Genomic DNA, 20,031 nt, shown 5'->3' with positions numbered 1-20,031 from the left:
CTCCCAACAGGTGTTCCACGAGCTATCCTTGCCTCCGGTTGCAAAAGTCCTTCAAAGTGGCATTTTAGGTCTATTTATATGTTTAGGACAAGATCTAAACGTGTAGGTCAAATCCTAGTCAAGCCGGGAAAGAACTAAGTCTTCAAAACTCGGACTGGATCTCGCCCTAGGCCTGGCGTCGCCAGCCTAACGGCTGGTGGACGTGGCCCTAGGCCTGGCATCGCCAGGTCTAATGCCTGGTTCTGCTTGTCCTTTGCCTTGCATCGCCAGCCTAACGCCAGCTTCAAGCCTGGCGTCGCCAGGGTCTCTCATTAACTGCTCCCGCGCACGCTTTCGACTTGTAAGTCTCCTTTTTTTTTCTACTTTCATCTTCAATTCACCTACATATAAAATGGACCCTATTACATGCAAATAAGGTGTACTTTATCATTAAAGCATATAAAAATGCAAGGCGAATAATGTGCTAAGCCATGAATTATAGCCACACATCACCCCCACATATTCATTTTCAATTCAGATGTTAAGTTAGCCTCGTCAGTTAATCTATTTTGTTTCTTCTCTTATCTTTTGTTATTTTTTCTAGTCCTCTTGCCGTGAATTGCAACAAAGCCAAAAAGGAAAAAGAAGACGATAAATAAACATAATATTTCTTTGTATTGCAGGATTCGGAGGGCAAAAATTTACTTGTACTCAATGTTTTCATTAAATCATGCTAATTTCTCATGTATATATATAATGATATGTATATATTTATTAAATTGGTACGGAACATCGAGTGAGAATAAGTTTTTTGGAACAATGTAGTAATAATTAATACCAGCATATATATAGTTCACATGACCACCCAGGTGCCCATGTGGAAAGCGGACACATAAAGGTAACTCTGTTAACTAGACAAGCAAAATTCTCTCTTCCTATTTATTACCAGAGCTAATAACCAAAGTCCCTCTCCTTACCGTTTCTGGTTCTCTTCTTTTTGTGTAATTTTTTTTAATTCATCTACTCATGGCTAAAGTCCGTGCTTTTTTTCTCTTGGCCATCGTTGCCATCTCTATGCTGCAGGCCATTGTAATATTCTTTCTATTAAAGCTCATAATTAATATCTTTCAACTGTCTGTGTAGCTAATTGTTTTGCATGTCTCACAGGTGTTGGCAATATCTCAGCAGGGAAATGAAGCACATCATTCAAACAAGGTTCATAGCTCTTCACATTGTTTACCTATAGAGTCTGTAGATTAGATCAACACTTCTTTTATCCGGATGAATAGTAATACTGATTGTCTTGTGTTGTATATTCTTGTTGAATTACAGAACCGATATGGTCCCGGCAGTCTGAAGAGCTCCCGTAAGTTCCTCTTCTTCCTTTCTTTAGTTTTTTTTTTTTTGTTTCTACCTCGTATATAGTTGTAATTCTGCTTACCATTGATGTTTTGGTGCGGTTGCAGTCCAATTTCTAAGTAATAAAAAACTAGAGTAGTATTTAACGAAGCTAGACGTTTTTTTTTTTAAAATTTCGTAAAAGTAATATATATCTCCCTCTATTATCTTTTACACGGCATTCTTTAGTTCCTTTTAATCTATTTCAAGAAAAAGACAGGAGCACTTTTTTATATTTTCTCTAATGCATTATACCAAGCGATCCTATAGGTATTTTCTCTAATGCATCCTACATGCAAGAGCACTTCTATTAGCCTTCACACTTAATTATATCGATCTTGCTTCTATATTTGGCGAACAGATCCGGTACTTAATTTGTTTTGCTTCCTAAAAGTGTGCTCATTATACTCATTGGACTAATCAACATAGGTGGTTTGTTGTTAATATTCTTCCGAAAGTCAAGTGCTGGTCAAAGTGTGAAACTATATGAAAATGGAACTAGTCAAACTTTGATAGTGATATTCTCCACGTTGTCTGTCTTTACTTGGGTTAAGTTGTTTTCTGGTCAATAAAGCAAAAGAAGTCTAGCTGAAAACAAACAAAGAGTTTGACAGTGTGACCAAGCATGCATAGTACAATACTCCATTTGGTTTTTGGATGAACAGAATGCCCATCACAATGCACGAGGAGGTGCGGAAGGACCCAATACCACAAGGCATGCATTTTCTTCTGCCAAAAGTGCTGTAGAAAGTGCCTTTGCGTCCCTCCTGGTTATTATGGTAACAAAGCCCTCTGCCCTTGCTACAACAACTGGAAGACAAAGGAAGGAGGCCCAAAATGCCCTTAAGACTAGTAATTGATGTTAGCACTACTCTATTTTGACCAGTAGGTGTTTGGTTTCTCACTTTATTCAAGGGAATGGATTGTTGTCTCGTTGTTTAATCTTGAAATTTTCTCACTTCTTGATCTAGCATTTAGGATTGAGGTAGACCTAAGATTCAATTTCTAAACAGTAAGCATGGTATATATTGTTTTGCAACTAGCTGCATCCGGATTCTGCTCTGTCAATGCTTGCTTTGTTGGGTTAATTAATTGATCCCTAAGTCTTAATATGAGCACCCTATTCCCGATTCACTCAGATATTCACTTGAATTATGTCTAATCTAGTTAATTCTTCAAACCATTCTGCCGGATGATGTGTCATCTCGGCCTTTGCGTTTGGGTGGATGAAAATGATGGAGTACTTTGACGAAAAAAGATCCTTTTATTGACAAGAGTACAGAACTTAGAGATGCCCATGGAGTAAGTAAGCATGCGTAGTTTCCTGTAACAAGTTAAGCAAATATATTAACTTTTAACAAAAAATTTCCAACAATATATATATATATAAGTATTTTAAAAGGCGTGGGCGTAAGGTGAGGCCTAAGCCCCGAAGCACAGGGCGTAAGCCCTATTGGTATTTAATTTTTAATATTTTATAAAATAATATTATTAGAGTAAATATTTATAAACAGGTAAAATTGCATAAAAATTGAAGAACACTATATATATATATATATATATATATATATATATATATATATATATATGTGTGTGTGTGTGTGTGTGTGTGTGTGTGTGTGTGTGTGTGTGTGTGTGTGTGTTATACGTTGCTTAGAAGTACAAATAACTTGAGTTGAAAAGAATAAAGTTTTATACATGGAGGAACAAAAAGGATGACTAACCTGCAATTAGAACTTTGAACATGATGCTATGAAGGAGAATGGAGTTCTCTTCGTATTTGTAAAAAAAAAAAATTGAATATTCGTTGCTTTTGGGAGATACTGTCCCACCTCCTTTTTCACTACACCGAAAGGGGTATAAGGGAGTTTTTCAATTTAAGTGACAATCGAAACGGGATTATTTATTCTTATTCAGATTCGCCACTTGGGATAATTTATGGTGTCCCAAGTCACCGGTTTAAAATCCCGAATCGAGGAAATTGACTCTATTCACAATCTGCGAATACAGAAATCCGGGTAAGGAATTCTATTAACCCGGGAGAAAGTGTTAGGCATTCCCGGGTTCCGTAGTTTTAGCACGATCGCTCAACTATTATTATTGGCCTAATTATCTGATATTTTACACGTTTTAAAACCTATGCATTTTTTAACTCTTTAAAACCGCTTTTATTTATTCAAGGAATTTCAAGGTTATTTAAAACACATCGTAAGCCACACTACATGAAATGCACCCGTGAGTCACGACACGTTCTATTTAACCTTGTTAGAACAATAAAACCGGGCCACATAAAATGTACCCCCGGATTTGGAAATTGTGTGTCACAACTACGTCACGGGAATCGTACCTGTAGCTATGATACTTTATTTAATTAACGCACCTAAAGCAAACTACGAGAATTCAAAGTGCTTTCTACACTAAGTTGTAAAATTAATATGAGAGCCATATGCTATGTGATTCAATTGTGAATGGCACGCCTCGATCCATACTCATTTTTCTTACACAATTAATTCCCAAAAAAACCTCAGTTTTTTCCCAATACAACTTCAAGGTCATAAAACAACCATGAGATACGTCCATAGCTACCAAGATAGCCATTGCTAGTGGCTTGGATACAGAATGTTAGTTTACAAATACGAAGTACGCAAATACTTTAGTGCCTACTCAATTACGTAATTTACATAGTGATTAATGTTGTCAATTCTTATTCTCTTTTCCTTCAAGTCTTCAACCAAAACCAATTCATGAACGGGCGAGATGTCTAGATGCTACTAACAGAAGCACACCATCAAGGAAGTCAAATGGAATCGTTCAAACTTCCAACCATTTTAAGGCAAAGAAAACGCTCAAACAAAATATTCACCACAAATGACTAAGCACGGTATGGATTCACACGCAATCAAACATAGAACATAAAACTTGAATCGAGAGGAAATTAAACATAAATAACTATTCTAAAGCTCAAATCACCCAAACAAGTTCAAATAAAGAAGAGTGATACGGAAATAAACCTGCTAAGCCAAAATTCTCTTCAAAAATCAATGAAGTAGCAATGAATATATATTCCTCGATGTAGAGCTGAAGTCGCAAAACAAAAACCAACAACCGGGTTTGATCCGGAAAATGAAATCGGCAAATAGGAACTCAACCCGAACCTCGTCGGCACCGGAAAGTTTTCCGACCATTCCTTTCGAAGGACAACATTTTTCAACAATTCAGATAAAATCGAATCCATGTGATACAAAATGGATAAACCTTGGAGTTTAGAGGTGTAGAATTTAGAAAATGGGGAGATTAATGTAGCTTGTAGCTTTTGTCCGTTTTTGACTCTAAAGAAAGAGTTAATCTCTTTCAATCTTTATCCCTCTTCGTCCGTGTTTCCCTCTGCTGTACATTTCGATCATCAGAAGCCGGATTTCTATTTTCTTTTACCACTACCGTGAGTATAAAGTTTGTTCATGCCATTTCGGAGCTGAACTTCTGATTGATACCTCAATCTCAAGAGCACGGAAATTGCTTTAGCCTTATGGTTAATCAATTGCAAATGAACAGATCATTATCATGATGATCCCATTTTGTATTTGTGTGTCTGTTTCCTTTCAATTAAAAAAAATAAATCAAAGAAGATGGAGTCACATGGGGTAGGGAAAACGGCTAAAGCCTTTGAATCTTAGGCGTGATTCCCGGTCTTAGGGTATTAGAGTGTAGGGTGTATATTTGTATATTTTCAGCTATATAGAAATGTTTTTAGGTGAAGGGGTATGAGTTTGGTCTTATTGGGCTTGAAAATTATGGGCTAATCCAAATTAGGCTCAAAGACTCCTAAAATTGTGTCCTAACACCTTAGTTAATCCCATTTAATAAAAGATAAAAATACTACACAATGCAAAAACTAATTTTAATTAATTAAACTAAACTATATTAAAAACATGAAACTATTATATATTTTTGTATTTTTTCAAGATTATATAAATATAAAAATAAGGTACAATTTTTGTATTTATTTTTTTAAATTTATGAAAGATACGTAAACTAAAATATTTTTGTAATTTTTATTTTTTGTGACGAAATAATGTAAAAGAATCAAAATTAGTTGAAATAAAGATATTATGCAACTCCCACTTCCAACCGAGAGGTTGTGAGTTCGAGTCTCTCCAAGAGCAAAGTGGGAAGTTCTTGGAGGGAAGGATGCCGGGGGTCTATTTGGAAACAGTCTCTCTACCCTAGGGTAGGGGTAAGGTCTGCGTACACACTACCCTCCCCAGACCCCACTAAGTGGGATTATACTGGGTTGTTGTTGTTGTTGAAAGATATTATGCCTAAATTAAATATTTACGTGCTAAAATATATAAAATCTTGGGGAGGGTAAAAAATCACATGTCTACAGATATTAGCGGACAAGATAAAGAAATGGGAAAGACCATGAATTAGGGATTCAATCAATAAGAAAGGTCTTGACTTTTAAATTTAATACATTTCAGTTCTTTTTTAAAACTTCAGAGTAATTACCAAGCTGAGTTTTGAGAATTTGGGTATTATGCGAAGGACTTTGAAACGACCCGGCCGGTCATTTTGAAAATTTAAGTCCCGTTCGGCAGCATAAGGTTTTGAGCAGCTTCGTATTGTGTGTTATGACTTGCATGTGTGGCCGAGTTCAGTTTTCAGATGATTCGGGGTCAATTTGGAAGAAGAATTCTTGTTTTAGAAACTTAAGCGGTAAGAGTTGACCGAAATTTGGCTTCTGTGTAGTCAACTCTAAAATGGCGTTTTGATGATTCCAATAGCTTTGTATGCTGATTTTGGACTTAGGCGTGTGTTCAGATTTAGATTTGGAGGTCCGTAGAGTAATTTGAAGCATTTCGGCGAAAGTTGAAAAAGTTAAAATTTTGGAAGGTGGAGAGGTTTGACCAAGAGTTGACTTTGGCAATATCGGGGTTGGAATGCGATTCCGAGAGTTGGATTAGCTCCGTTATGTCATTTGGAACTTGCACGCAAAATTTGGCGTCATTCCGAGTTGGTTTGATATGATTCGGCACGAGTTTTGGAAGTTGAAAATTTTGAAAATTCATGAGTTCGATTTGTGGTGCGATTCATAGTTTTGACGTTATTTGATGTGGTTTCAGTCCTTGAGTAGGTACGCATTATGTGTTAGGACTTGTTGGTATATTTGGTTGAGGTCCCGGGGGCCTCGAGTGTATTTCGGGGTGAGTTTTGAGCGAGTTGGGGCATTTCGGCACTCTGATGTTGTTCTAGAACTTTTGGAAGTGCGGGGGGCACATTTTGGAGCGCTGAGGCAGAAGAAAAGTGTTGATGCAAAAGAAAAAGTGCTGAGGTAGAGGAAAAAGTGCAGACCACAGAGGAAAAGTGAGGATCGCATAATTCTTCTTGCCGTCGCACTTTAGGGATTCGGCAGGATCGATGGCCCGACTTCGGAAGCATATCTCTTTTTATCTACAAGAAATTTGGAGATAATTCAAAAACGAAAGTTGTAGCCCTTTGTGTCTAGTTTCTAGCAAGATAAAGAAGTCATCATTTGGATATTTTATAAAAACTTATAGCCAATTTACTAAAGCCTAGTAGTGCAAATTTTGCTGAAGTGTGGCCGCACAATTTGGATCGTGGACGCAGAGCCTGGGATGTGCGACCGCACAAAAAATGTGTGGTCAGCACTTTGGAGGTCAAATGTGGTACTATATAAATGAGCGTTTCACCTCATTTTTTATTTTTGGACCTAGAGAGCTCGGTTTGTGGCGATTTTTCATGGGGTTTTCAAGAAAATCATCGGGGCAAGTGATTTTAAATCGGTTTTGGCTATATTACATGAATCGATTGTTATTTTCATTATTTAGTTAGTGATTTGAGTTAAAAATTTGTAAAAACTTCTTAGACTAAATTTTGGGAATTTGAAAGGTAATTTGAGGTCGGATTTGAAAAATTCTTATATGGTTGGACTCGTTATTGAATGGATATTCGGATTTTTTATAATTTTGGTCGAGTTCTGAGATGCGGGCCGGGGGTTGACTTTTGGGTTGACTTTTTAATTTTAATTAATAATCGAAGCTTTATTATCTGGAATAGTTTCTTATGAGTTTATTTATGCTTTGAAGTTACTTTGGCTAGATTTGAACCGTCCGAAGGTTATTTCACTAGAGAAGTTCATTTTAGAGGAACGGTCTATCTTCTTTGAGGTAAGTATCTTGCATAACATTGTGTGGGGGAATTACTCCTTACGATTTGAGTCTTCTATGCTATTTGTATCATGTAAAGTCCGTATACGCGAGGTGACGAGTATGTACTCGGGCTTATTTATAGAAAGTTGACCTTTTAGAACTCTTAGGTCTTTATGTTTACTAGATATGAAGTTGTTTTACTATGATTGAGTCCTCATTTACTAGTTTTTACCTCTACATAGTTTAATTGGAATTAATTGCCTCATGGTCCACTCTTATTGCATATTTGACTCTTATGTGACTTAACTGAAGTTGTTACCTCTTCTTTTGCCATGCCATCCCTCCCTAGTCGTTTCTCCTTAATTGAAAGTATAATTATCTATCATGTAATTGTCCATCTGTAATTGAGGTTTTGATTATCTCTCAGTTGTTTACCCTTAATTGAATTGTTGTATCTCTTTCGTAATTGCTCAACCTTAGAAGACATTTAGATATCATATATCTTAGTTGACTTGTCCTTATTTGGAATTATTGACTCGTATTATCTCTCTTGTTTTAGAACCGTACCTTGTGGGATCGGTGTTACATATTATTTCTTCTTTGTTGAGTTATTCTTATTATAACTGATATTCTCTATTGTGCTTATTCTTTGTGAACTAGTTCTACTATTCCTTTGTGATCGAAAGCCCTTGAGTTGATTTACTTGTCGTACTCTTGTGTTATTTTTATTGTTGTTGTTGTACTCAGTATTGTGATGGACGAGGTTTCTTGTTACGCCCCGCAATATTACATCGATATCACGCTCCGCAGTATTACATTATGATGATGTCACACTTCCAGTAAAGTTACGACGATGTTGCACCCTGAAGTATTGTACGTGAAATTTGTCGTAACGTATTGACATCAGTCCAAGTAAAAGATTATTTGGAGGTTATACGGATTATGCTATTTCACAAGTGATTAGTAAATTCGTGAAGGTGAGAGGGGAAACAAGTCGAAGAAAATAAATTTCGTTGAAAGTAGCCAACTTGGGATAAAATACAGGTTGAGCGATAATACCCGATAATTATAAACTAGTACCATGCGAGGTACCATATGACCACGATAGTATAATATATAAAGTATATACGAAGTATTTTGAAAATAAATAGAATTTTAAGTAATTTGTGGTATTTTTAAATTATACGGGTAATAGATTAATTACCGGGTAACGAAACATTACCCGATTAACTAATAAGTGGATAAAAAAAATAATAAAATAATCCACTCCACTCCCCACGTGGCATTAGGCCACTATTCAAGAATATGACTCATTGTCATATATGCTTAGTAGACAAAAGCAACGTGTAAACCATTAAATGACTTATAGGAATGAGTCATTTTTAAAGTCTTATATTTAAGACATTAGGAATTCCTTGTTAAAGATTCCAAGTGTTTTGTCGTTGGTCCAAATAAGAAATGTTATTCATTCCAAAAGTTCAAGGAACCAGAAACCTTATTTCTTCCAATACTTCCGGGAACCAAAAACGTGATTCATTCCAACATTTCAAGGAACCAAAAACGTGATTCATTCCAAAAGTTCAAGGAACCAAAAATAATTTCGTCCATGAATTTCTAAGAAGCAGGGGCAAATTTCGCTCAATCAACAAAGGTTTTTCCAACGGAATATTATACGGGTTTTTCCTACTCCAGGTATGTTAAGGCTATCCCTTCTTTCTTTTGGCATTATCCATACGATATGAACGAAACGTGCAAATGCACAAATTCCATAAGTGACTCTACTCATAGAAGTAATAGAAATATCTATGTTCTTTAATTCCCATGTGTCATAATAGTTTATCATCTGTTCATGGGTCTTAGAAAAATACGAAAGTTGAAAAGAGTTTACTTTATGATATTACTCAGAGGCAAAATGGTCTTATGACATTCCGAATAATTTTATTGACGTACTTTTTATGCACTGCATTCATGTGCACTGACCCATGATCAGATGGCGTTATATACGCGTATATATGTAAATATATGTATACGGGATATGGGAAAAGGTTATGGCGTTATATACGCACTACCACCTGATCAGTTGGTATATGATGATGATGTTGCCCACAGTGGCTGAAATATGATTCAAACGGCGTTATATACGCATATATGGGTATGTATTCAAATGGCGTTATATACGCATGTATATGTATGTATTCAAACGGCGTTATATACGCGTATATATGTATGTATATATATGTATATGGGATATGGGAAAGGTTATGGCGTTATATACGCACCACCACCTGATCAGCTGGTATACGATGATGATTTTGCCCACAGTGGCCGATATGATATGATGGGATGCCTTCAGAGGCTGATGATGTTATGAAACATATACCTATGCACGACATGAAATTCATACACATATGCATGACGCTGAAAGTAATTTATGATTTACAAAGTTATTCAGACGTACGGGTTGAGTCATGTACTCCATATGTCTTCCATGTCTCCTATGTATTTATTTATGTGCCTTACGTACTTGGTACATTATTCGTACTAACGTCCCTTTTGCCTGGGGACACTGCGTTTCATGCCCACAGGTCCTGATAGACAGGTCAAGAGCCTTCCAAGTAGGCTATCAGCTCAGCGGAAGATGTCGGTGCGCTCCATTTGCTTCGGAGCTGCGTATTTGGTTAGTATGATTTAGACGTCTATTGTTTGGTATGGCGGAACTCTGTTCCGACCTTTGTGACACTTATGTACTCTTAGAGGCTTGTAGACATATATCGTGTACGTGGAAGATTGTACAGCCCTGTGCGGCCTATGTTTGAGTTTATAACTGATTATGCTAGCCTATTAGGCCCATATGTCACATGTATATAATGATGTAATAATAAAGGTATATTACGTTGGTACTCAGTCAAGTAAGGTACTGGGTGCCCGTCACGGCCCATTGGTTTGGGTCGTGACAAAAGTGGTATCAGAGCAGTTATGTCCTAGGGAATCTACAGGCCGTGTCTAGTAGAGTCTTGTTTATGGGTGTGTCGTGCACCACACTTATAAGCAGGAGGCTACAAGGCATTTAAGATTGTCACTCTTCCTTCTTACTCTAGATTGTGTGGTAGAGCTCGGTCATAGGAATTCAAATTCCTAACTCCTATTCCTAATAAGATGGTACCCATATCCGGAAAGAAGGTTGGAAAGAGAGATTGTTGTGAAAAAGCTGAGTTAGAGGAATTGGATTTTTGTATGATGTCTACGATAAGTAAATATGAGGTCTTTAGCAGATCATGAGTGTACTGAAATAGGTAAGCTTCTTGATAAGAAGCCGTAAGGCAAGAATGTCTATCCATCTTTATGGTGAAGGACAATGAGAGATTAAGAAGATAAGTACAAGTTTCGGCAAGTAAAAGGAGCAAGGTGAAAAAGGGTACGAGGTACCTAGTTAATGAAGGTTAACAACGTTTATAATTAAGGAAGAGGAACATAAGCCTTTTGAGTTATATTTAATAGTAACAGAGGTATATAAAATTGGTCGCACCCCTTCCAGATATGCCCTATGAGGGTTAACAAAAGTATTATTAGAAGATATAGTGGATGAATTGTTTGCGTTAGTTGACATTTCCGAAGGATATTGCAAATATGCTAATAGATCTCCTTATGAGACACCAGATGGTGCACTCTGAAATAGTGCAGCCAAATATGAGTGCTACAAGGACATGCACTATAAGCCTTGAAGGGATAAATATTACCTTAGTGTTGCCCTTATCCTTAGTAAAGCGAGAACGTTAAGCAACTTGAAGAGCTACTGGATGTAGCAAAAGAAAGCTAAAAGCGAAAGAATGTCATATTGAAGTTTTCACAAGAAAAGGGATATGCAGAAATATTAGCAGAATAATGAGAAAAGGAATAAGAAAGCATTATGAATAAGGTGTGATACATGGATGAAAACGGTAGAGTGCTACAGAATTTATAGTCAAATGAAGGAAGAGACTAAAGGTGATGGGCCTTAAGACAACGATAGCGTATATGCCATAAGGTTATATCCTCATTTCGAGAAATAAGTTCGTGACTCCAATGCGATAACCATAGGGAAGAGTTAATCCCCGGAGGAAAAGAAATCAGTATGGACTGGTAAACAAGATAAACCAAATATGAATTAGGGACTGAGTAATTTGATGGTGGTCGGCATTATGAGAACTTCATATTGCTTTCCGGCAATAATAGAATGGACCATAGAGGAAGATTCATGAGAAACCCAGAGAATGGTGATTCAGGAAGACGCTTCCCTACAACAAGCAATGTGAGAAAAGTTCAGCTTAAGGGACTGTATGTGCCAACTATACTAAATTTTACCATCGCGAGTGAGGAACTTTGTTATCCTTGGTATAGAAGGATTGCCGCAAGGAGAGTAAGGGTCATTGATGTTGTGAAAAGACGCCAATGATGAAGAGGTAACACATCTATAGGTAGATCATCGTAGCTTCAGCTCTTAGTATACCCCAAAAAGGGGGGAATGTGGAGTGATGTGGTATTATGTCAGAATTAAGTGGTTCTAGTGACTATGGAATGGTAAAGGAAGAATGCAATAAATAAAAGAGGAATGAAACGACACTTATCCAAATCTTACAGATACGCTACGATTCAAGAATATTGTGCAAGCATGACGTCAAGGAGATGAAGTAAAGGTTCCTGCCCGAACTATTATTAATAAATAAAGAGCCTATGCGAGACGTAAATTAAGACAAAGGAAATAACCCAAGAAAGATTACAAGGAATATTGATATGAGAATGGGCCAATGAGTAGTTAGTAATTGGTCAGAAAGATCCCAATTATGGCTAAATAGGAGGTTACAGACGAGTTATCAGACCGTGTGAGATAAACAAAGTAGAACCCAACATGGAAAGTTCAGCTTCGAAGAATACCATTATAATACTTGAAATATATTCAAACAAGAGTCGGGGTAGCTAAAGATACCGTATGAGTGTTACGGGGATAAAAGAAGGTGCCACTGAGAAGGCAGTCAAAATATCAGTTTAGAAGCAACCATACGAGCACAAAGACATGAAGGTAAGCAACTACGGATGATTACAGGCAAGTAAGGACATCAAAAAAAAAAGTTCGTAATAAGCTCACAACTTTACGAGAGTCAAGGGTTCTCCCTAAATACTACAACAAAAGACTAGCTGAGGAGATAAGAAAGAAGGCTTCAACCTAAGCACAATGACCTAAAGAGGAAACGGGTCGTGTAACAACAATCTCACAACAACATTATAAGCACTCCAAAGGAAAGTGTCCTCTACCATGGATAATGAACGGGAAGAAAAATTAAAAGTAATATTCAAAGGTCATATGAGTTGCACGAAAACTCTAGCATGCGGGGGAACTAAGATAAGCTAAGTATGCATGCAACAAGGGGGCAAAAAAAAAACCAAGAAAAGTAATAGCTTACATTGAAGAAAGCTAAAACGGAACAAACGAATTATTCGATCATTGATCCACAGTGAGTACATTATGGATACACTCAAGATTATGGAGCATTATCCAGACAACATATTTGTTGACAATCATATAGCTATAGAAAACTCCGGTATAAGTTAAAAGAAAGAATTGAGCCCAGGGCATAGACAAAGGATTGAATTGTTAAAAGATTCTGTCATGGATATTCCATATATGAAAGTCTAAGGTAATAACTGATACCATGAGCCACAGATCGGAAGATAGCTTAAGCCTACGTAAAGGCTGATCAGAAGAAGGAAACTAAAGAGTTACATCAACAAAGTAAATCAGGAATCTGATTATTGGACCCAGAAGTTATAGGAATCATGATTGAGAACATAGTAGAATTACCCATAATATTAGAGGTGCAAGAGAGATAGCACAACGACTATGTTCTATAACGGCTCTACGATAAAGCCAGTTAGAAGGGTACCAGTCTCATAGGAAGTCAGTATGAAGCTCCCATGGGATTGTGTATGTACCAGAGGTACAAGTATTATAATAGAGCTTCAAGTTATGGACATGAATTACACCTAGATGGAAGGAAGGTCACGAAAGAGATAGAAGATACGATGCGGGATTTTAAGTAAGTAAGCTAAAGGTGAACAACGTACGAGATACTCAAACGCAAAAAGTGGTGGGTAGTCCTTATTTCAGATAGAAGGTTATAAGCATGTGGATCCAATAACCGGGAATGATAGCGGCATCGTCGGCGACATGTCTTCTAGCTTTTGATTTTTAAGTACTGGGAGATCTAGTTAACAAAATAGAAAAAAGTTAGAGATGATGTGATGTCTCGCTTGACGTTCCAGAATAACATAAGAAAATCTATGGTGCAAGAAAGTTGAAGAAAAGTTTATAAATGGATATGTATAGGTCGCAAGCTAAAGTATGGTAGAGTGATAAAGTTTTAAGGAAGCATGAGTAAGGAAGAGGAAAGACAAATGAAAAGGGTGACGAGAATGGATAAGTCATTAGGATTAACCCGTAGGGGAAAAATATTACGTAAGAAGTTTTAAGTTATCAATGGTATATTGTAGATCAATATTGAGGAGAATTAACAATAGATGGAAAAAAGTCACAAAGTATGAGATGAGATTGGATCGTCATTCTAAAGATGAGCAGTTATGAGGAAGCATTAAAAGATTTAAATTTATACATATGGAATAAGCAATGAGAGTAAGTTGGGATTTGGTAGTAGACCTCAGCAACGATAAATTAAAGTAAGAGTTATGGCAGTAAATTCACACGAATGGCTAAATGGACCTATACGATGAGATATAGCAATATTCGTGAATTCAACAAAGTACCGAGCGAAGAACTTCAATATACTCATATATACCCCAAAGAGACATCTTATCAAGCTCTACATATGAATCCTAGAGATTGGGCACACTTACAAGGTCAAAATTGTACAGGCTGCATGATGAAAGGTAGTAACAGTTACGAGATTGGGAGGATTCCGACTACAAGTTGTGATGTGAGAAGGAGGCCTAAGGGGGGAACGCCCTAGAATTTTGGATTCATTCACAGAACAGTTTCCTAGATGGCAAGGGAAGTTCTAAACTATTCGGAAGGTATAAGTTACGAAAATGATAAGTGCATCACTCAACATTCGAGGACGAATGTTCCAAAAGGGGGGAATAATCTTACGCCCCGCAATATTACATCGATATCACGCTCCGCAGTATTACATTATGGTGATGTCACACTTCCAGTAAAGTTACGACGATGTTGCACCCTGAAGTATTGTACGTGAAATTTGTCGTAACGTATTGACATCAGTCCAAGTAAAAGATTATTTGGAGGTTATACGGATTATGCTATTTCACAAGTGATTAGTAAATTCGTGAAGGTGAGAGGGGAAGCAAGTCGAAGAAAATAAATTTCGTTGAAAGTGGCCAACTTGGGATAAAATATAGGTTGAGCGATAATACCCGATAATTATAAACTAGTACCATACGAGGTACCATATGACCACGGTAGTATAATATATAAAGTATATACGAAGTATTTTGAAAATAAATAGAATTTTCAGTAATTTGTGGTATTTTTAAATTATACGGGTAATAGATTAATTAACGGGTAACGAAACATTACCCGATTAACTAATAAGTGGATAAAAAAAATAATAAAATAATCCACTCCACTCCCCACGTGGCATTAGGCCACTATTCAAGAATATGACTCATTGTCATATATGCTTAGTAGACAAAAGCAACGTGTAAACCATTAAATGACTTATAGGAATGAGTCATTTTTAAAGTCTTATATTTAAGACATTAGGAATTCCTTGTTAAAGATTCCAAGTGTTCTGTCGTTGGTCCAAATAAGAAATGTTATTCATTCCAAAAGTTCAAGGAACCAGAAACCTTATTTCTTCCAATACTTCCGGGAACCAAAAACGTGATTCATTCCAACATTTCAAGGAACCAAAAACGTGATTCATTCCAAAAGTTCAAGGAACCAAAAATAATTTCGTCCATGAATTTCTAAGAAGCAGGGGCAAATTTCGCTCAATCAACAAAGGTTTTTCCAACGGAATATTATACGGGTTTTTCCTACTCCAGGTATGTTAAGGCTATCCCTTCTTTCTTTTGGCATTATCCATACGATATGAACGAAACGTGCAAATGCACAAATTCCATAAGTGACTCTACTCATAGAAGTAATAGAAATATCTATGTTCTTTAATTCCCATGTGTCATAATAGTTTATCATCTGTTCATGGGTCTTAGAAAAATACGAAAGTTGAAAAGAGTTTACTTTATGATATTACTCAGAGGCAAAATGGTCTTATGACATTCCGAATAATTTTATTGACGTACTTTTTATGCACTGCATTCATGTGCACTGACCCATGACCAGATGGCGTTATATACGCGTATATATGTAAATATATGTATATGGGATATGGGAAAAGGTTATGGCGTTATATACGCACTACCACCTGATCAGTTGGTATATGATGATGATGTTGCCCACAGTGGCTGAAATATGATTCAAACGGCGTTATATACGCATATATGGGTATGTATTCAAATGGCGTTATATACGCATGTATATGTATGTATTCAAACGGCGTTATATACGCGTATATATGTATGTATATATATGTATATGGGATATGGGAAAGGTTATGGCGTTATATACGCACCACCACCTGATCAGCTGGTATACGATGATGATTTTGCCCACAGTGGCCGATATGATATGATGGGATTCCTTCAGAGGCTGATGATGTTATGAAACATATACCTATGCACGACATGACATTCATACACATATGCATGACGCTGAAAGTAATTTATTATTTACAAAGTTATTCAGACGTACGGGTTGAGTCATGTACTCCATATGTCTTCCATGTCTCCTATGTATTTATTTATGTGCCTTACATACTCGGTACATTATTCGTACTGACGTCCCTTTTGCCTGGGGACGCTGCGTTTCATGCCCACAGGTCCTGATAGACAGGTCAAGAGCCTTCCAAGTAGGCTATCAGCTCAGCGGAAGATGTCGGTGCGCTCCATTTGCTTCGGAGCTGCGTATTTGGTTAGTATGATTTAGACGTCTATTGTTTGGTATGGCGGAACTCTGTTCCGACCTTTGTGACACTTATGTACTCTTAGAGGCTTGTAGGCATATATCGTGTACGTGGAAGATTGTACAGCCCTGTACGGCCTATGTTTGAGTTTATAACTGATTATGTTAGCCTATTAGGCCCATATGTCACATGTATATAATGATGTAATAATAAAGGTACATTACGTTGGTACTCAGTCAAGTAAGGTACTGGGTGCCCGTTACGGCCCATCGGTTTGGGTCGTGACATTTTTGTCATACGATTATTATTGTGATTTACGAGGTTTCTGTCGTACGGTTTGGGTTGTGTTGCACGAGGTTTCTGACGTGCCATTATTACTATTGATTATACACATGCAACGTGACAAGGCAGGCTATATCCGTGTGTTTCCGCATGTGGCGAGACAAGGTGGGAATATTGTTATGTACGTATGGCGATACAAGGCGGGCATTTACTTTATTATTATGCACATGGTGAGACAAGGTGGGCTATGTCAGGGATTGATTTGTGATGACTTGTGATGGCCTGGGAGCATTCTTGTTGATGATATTTGTGTATTAGTGTACCTACCTGTGTGAGTTTTACCTTGTTAAACATTGTGGGAAAAACCTTCTTACGTGTTGTCCATTTTCTCTATACATACTAGCTGGCATGAACTATGTTAAGACACTTGCACAAGAATACACGTAGTTAATCACTCCTATCGGTTTAAGAGGATGAATCTTGATATTATTGAGTCTTGATGCACACCCTTGCTTATTTGCCTTCTATGTGAGAATGGTCCTATTGGCATGAGCATCGTCCGTGCAGTACTAGTTTAAATGAGGGCACACGAGGCCAAGTGTGTATGGTTCATAAAGTGGGACCCATAACTTGTGGATATTCTAAGGTTTGGTACTTCGTGATGATTATTAGATAAAACCTGATGTGAAAGTGGTTACTCTCATCTATTTGCTACTTGTTCTTCTTTTAGTTGTGTTCGCCGGATCTAGATTGTGTTCAGCTTACTTTACCGTGTAAATACTTGTTATTTTCTGTTGTTAGTTGTTGTTTTCCTTTTTTTACTGTAGTTACCATTTTATCTTGTCATTATGCGCAGTCTTTGTATAGGTATCTTACTCTGTTGTTTCTACACTTATACTTATTCAGGTTATTTGTCCAGTAGGTGTCTTGACTGTTCTACGTCACTACTCCACCGAGGTTAGTCTTGTTACTTACTGGACACCGCTGTGGTGTACTCATACTATGCTTCTTTATAATTTTTGTGCAGATCCAGGTATTTTCAAAATCAGTTGATCGTTAGATAGCTGTGCAGATTCTTGCTATGGAGCTTCAAGGTAAACCTGATGCTGCGTTCGCAGGCTTCAGAGTCACCTTTGGATTTGTATTTGATTATTTATCCTTATTTCGAAACAGTTGTATTTAGAGATTCTAGCAAACTCTGTAGAGCTTATGACTTGTACTACCGGTTATAGGATTTTAAATTTGTATAGAGACTTCAAATTAGAAATTGTTAGATGTTAGTTATTGTTGTTATTTCATTTAAATGTTAGGCTTACCTAGTCCCTAAGACTAGGTGCCATCACGACTCCCAACGGAGAGAAATTTGGGTCGTGACAGACTTATTTAACAAATATTGTTTTAATTTGAAAACAATTAGCCGATCTAGATTTACGAATTATTATAGAGAATTCATTGGTAGAATGGGAAGAACTGAGGGAAGAATGGTACACAGGAAATGAATGGGAAGTAGTCCGTGGGGCTTATGATAACTAGGGATTCTAGTCTATTTTATACTCCTTTTTGCTTGAGTTTTGGACTAAAAATGTATACAAGTAATCCTGAAAGCTTACATGTTGTGCTTGATTGCAGGGTTTGATAAAAAAAGTGACAAGTTGTCAAAACTAGCTCAAAAAGGAGAGAAACCTGCACAAGTACCAAGAACAAGTCAAGGCATTGCATCCACTGCAGCTGCAACAAACCCACCGCAACCGTCCATTTAGTACGGTCCACAGTGGAAAAGATCATAGAGATGCACTTTTGGAAGCTCGAGCACTGTGGTCGACGGTAGATTCTTCGCGGCCGCAATCCATTTTATGCGGTCCGCGGAGAGGGGATTCAGAGAGTTCGGAGTTTTAAGTTGGAAGCCATTGCGGTCCGTGATCCATTTTGTACGGACCCCACAGAAGCCAACGCAGCCGCGATGCATTTTATGCGGTCCGTGGTGGCCTGATTCAGAGACAGAGTAATGGAGCTAAAAAGCCTCATCGCGGTCGCGGTGCATTTTCCGCAGTCCGCAGTACCTCCGTCAGGGGTGTTTTTTTCCAGAAAATTCGGCCTTGTATAAATATTTCTTTTTCACATTTTTAGGGTATCTTTATCTTAGCAGAGCACGTGAACGACGGTTTTAAGCTTTTTGAGTAATTTTGTAGCTAGTTTAATATTGAACCTTCGAATCTTAGCTTGTAATTTTATTTTGTAGGTTATTCTTCATCTCAATATCTGACTTCTTCCATCATTATGAGTAGCAAGACCCATTAGCTAGGGTTGTGGCTCAACCCTAGTATGAGTATTTGATGAGTCTTTTGTTTTAAGGCTTAGATGTTTATGGGTAGTTGATATTTGGACTGATTTGTGTTTTTCATGTTGAATTAGTGGTTGCAAACACTAATTTGTACCTTTTTGACTTGGGCTTTTCTTGAGAAAGAGAGCTTGCGTCTAGGAAAATCAGTCCAACAAGGAATTGGGGTGTATTTAAGAAATTGATAGACCCAATTAAATGGTTAAACCTAGAGATAGTAATACCCGACGTGAGCCTATATTTCTTGCAAAATTTTGACACCCAATTGGTCTTGAGAAAGTCAATTAGGGAAAAGTCACTCAAGCTACCAAGAGGTATAGAGTGAGTAGTTTCGCGCATTGGCTATATCGCAATCCCCAACATAACAACTTTGCCTTAAGCTTTAGAACCTGTCAAGTATTTACCAAGGAGAAAGTCACTTCCCTAGTGCCTCGTTATCCATTTAGAAAACCTTTCAAGCATCCATACTTAGCTTAATTGCGTACATCATTAGCATAAATATTAGAAGTAACAAACAAATAATTATGATTGGAAGTGTAATTAAAAGCACTACGCCCTACTAGTTTAGATAGGAATCCAATTCCCAATCATTCTAGCTCCCTGTGGATTCGATCCCGACCTTCTGGGGTAAAATCTGCATCGACCGCTCTTGCCACTCCATAATAGTGTAGGGTTGGACCCGATCACTTTTTGGCGTCGTTGCCTGGGCGCTAACGGTTTTGGCTATCTATCTAAATAGTTTTGTGTATTGTTTTTCTTTCCTTATATGTTACTAATTTGTGTGTGTTGCCAACTCAGGTACAAAATGGCGGCAAACAACAACAACACACCT

General features: G+C 37.3%; 1 protein-coding gene and 1 long non-coding RNA gene across 2 annotated transcripts; both read left to right on the top strand.

Moving 5' to 3' along the window:
• The first annotated feature begins 889 nt into the window (after positions 1 to 889).
• LOC107779806 (gibberellin-regulated protein 4-like) lies at positions 890 to 2,319 on the top strand. Its single transcript, XM_016600298.2, has 4 exons — positions 890 to 1,068; positions 1,147 to 1,194; positions 1,312 to 1,345; positions 2,043 to 2,319. The coding sequence occupies exons 1-4, from the start codon at positions 1,006 to 1,008 to the stop codon at positions 2,222 to 2,224; spliced, it is 327 nt and encodes a 108-aa protein (XP_016455784.1). The 5' UTR covers positions 890 to 1,005; the 3' UTR covers positions 2,225 to 2,319.
• Positions 2,320 to 8,920: 6,601 nt separating this feature from the next.
• On the top strand, positions 8,921 to 19,045 carry LOC142179587 (uncharacterized). The gene is made up of 4 exons (XR_012708133.1): positions 8,921 to 9,239; positions 10,133 to 15,602; positions 16,496 to 17,955; positions 18,491 to 19,045. It is a non-coding gene; the product is annotated as an uncharacterized LOC142179587 (long non-coding RNA).
• Positions 19,046 to 20,031: the final 986 nt, after the last annotated feature.

Source organism: Nicotiana tabacum, chromosome 3, assembly GCF_000715075.1.
Source record: "Nicotiana tabacum cultivar K326 chromosome 3, ASM71507v2, whole genome shotgun sequence".
NCBI classification, from domain to species: domain Eukaryota; kingdom Viridiplantae; phylum Streptophyta; class Magnoliopsida; order Solanales; family Solanaceae; genus Nicotiana; species Nicotiana tabacum.
The sequence above is the reverse complement of the archived record's forward strand: the minus strand, read 5'-3'. Positions and strand labels throughout refer to the sequence as shown.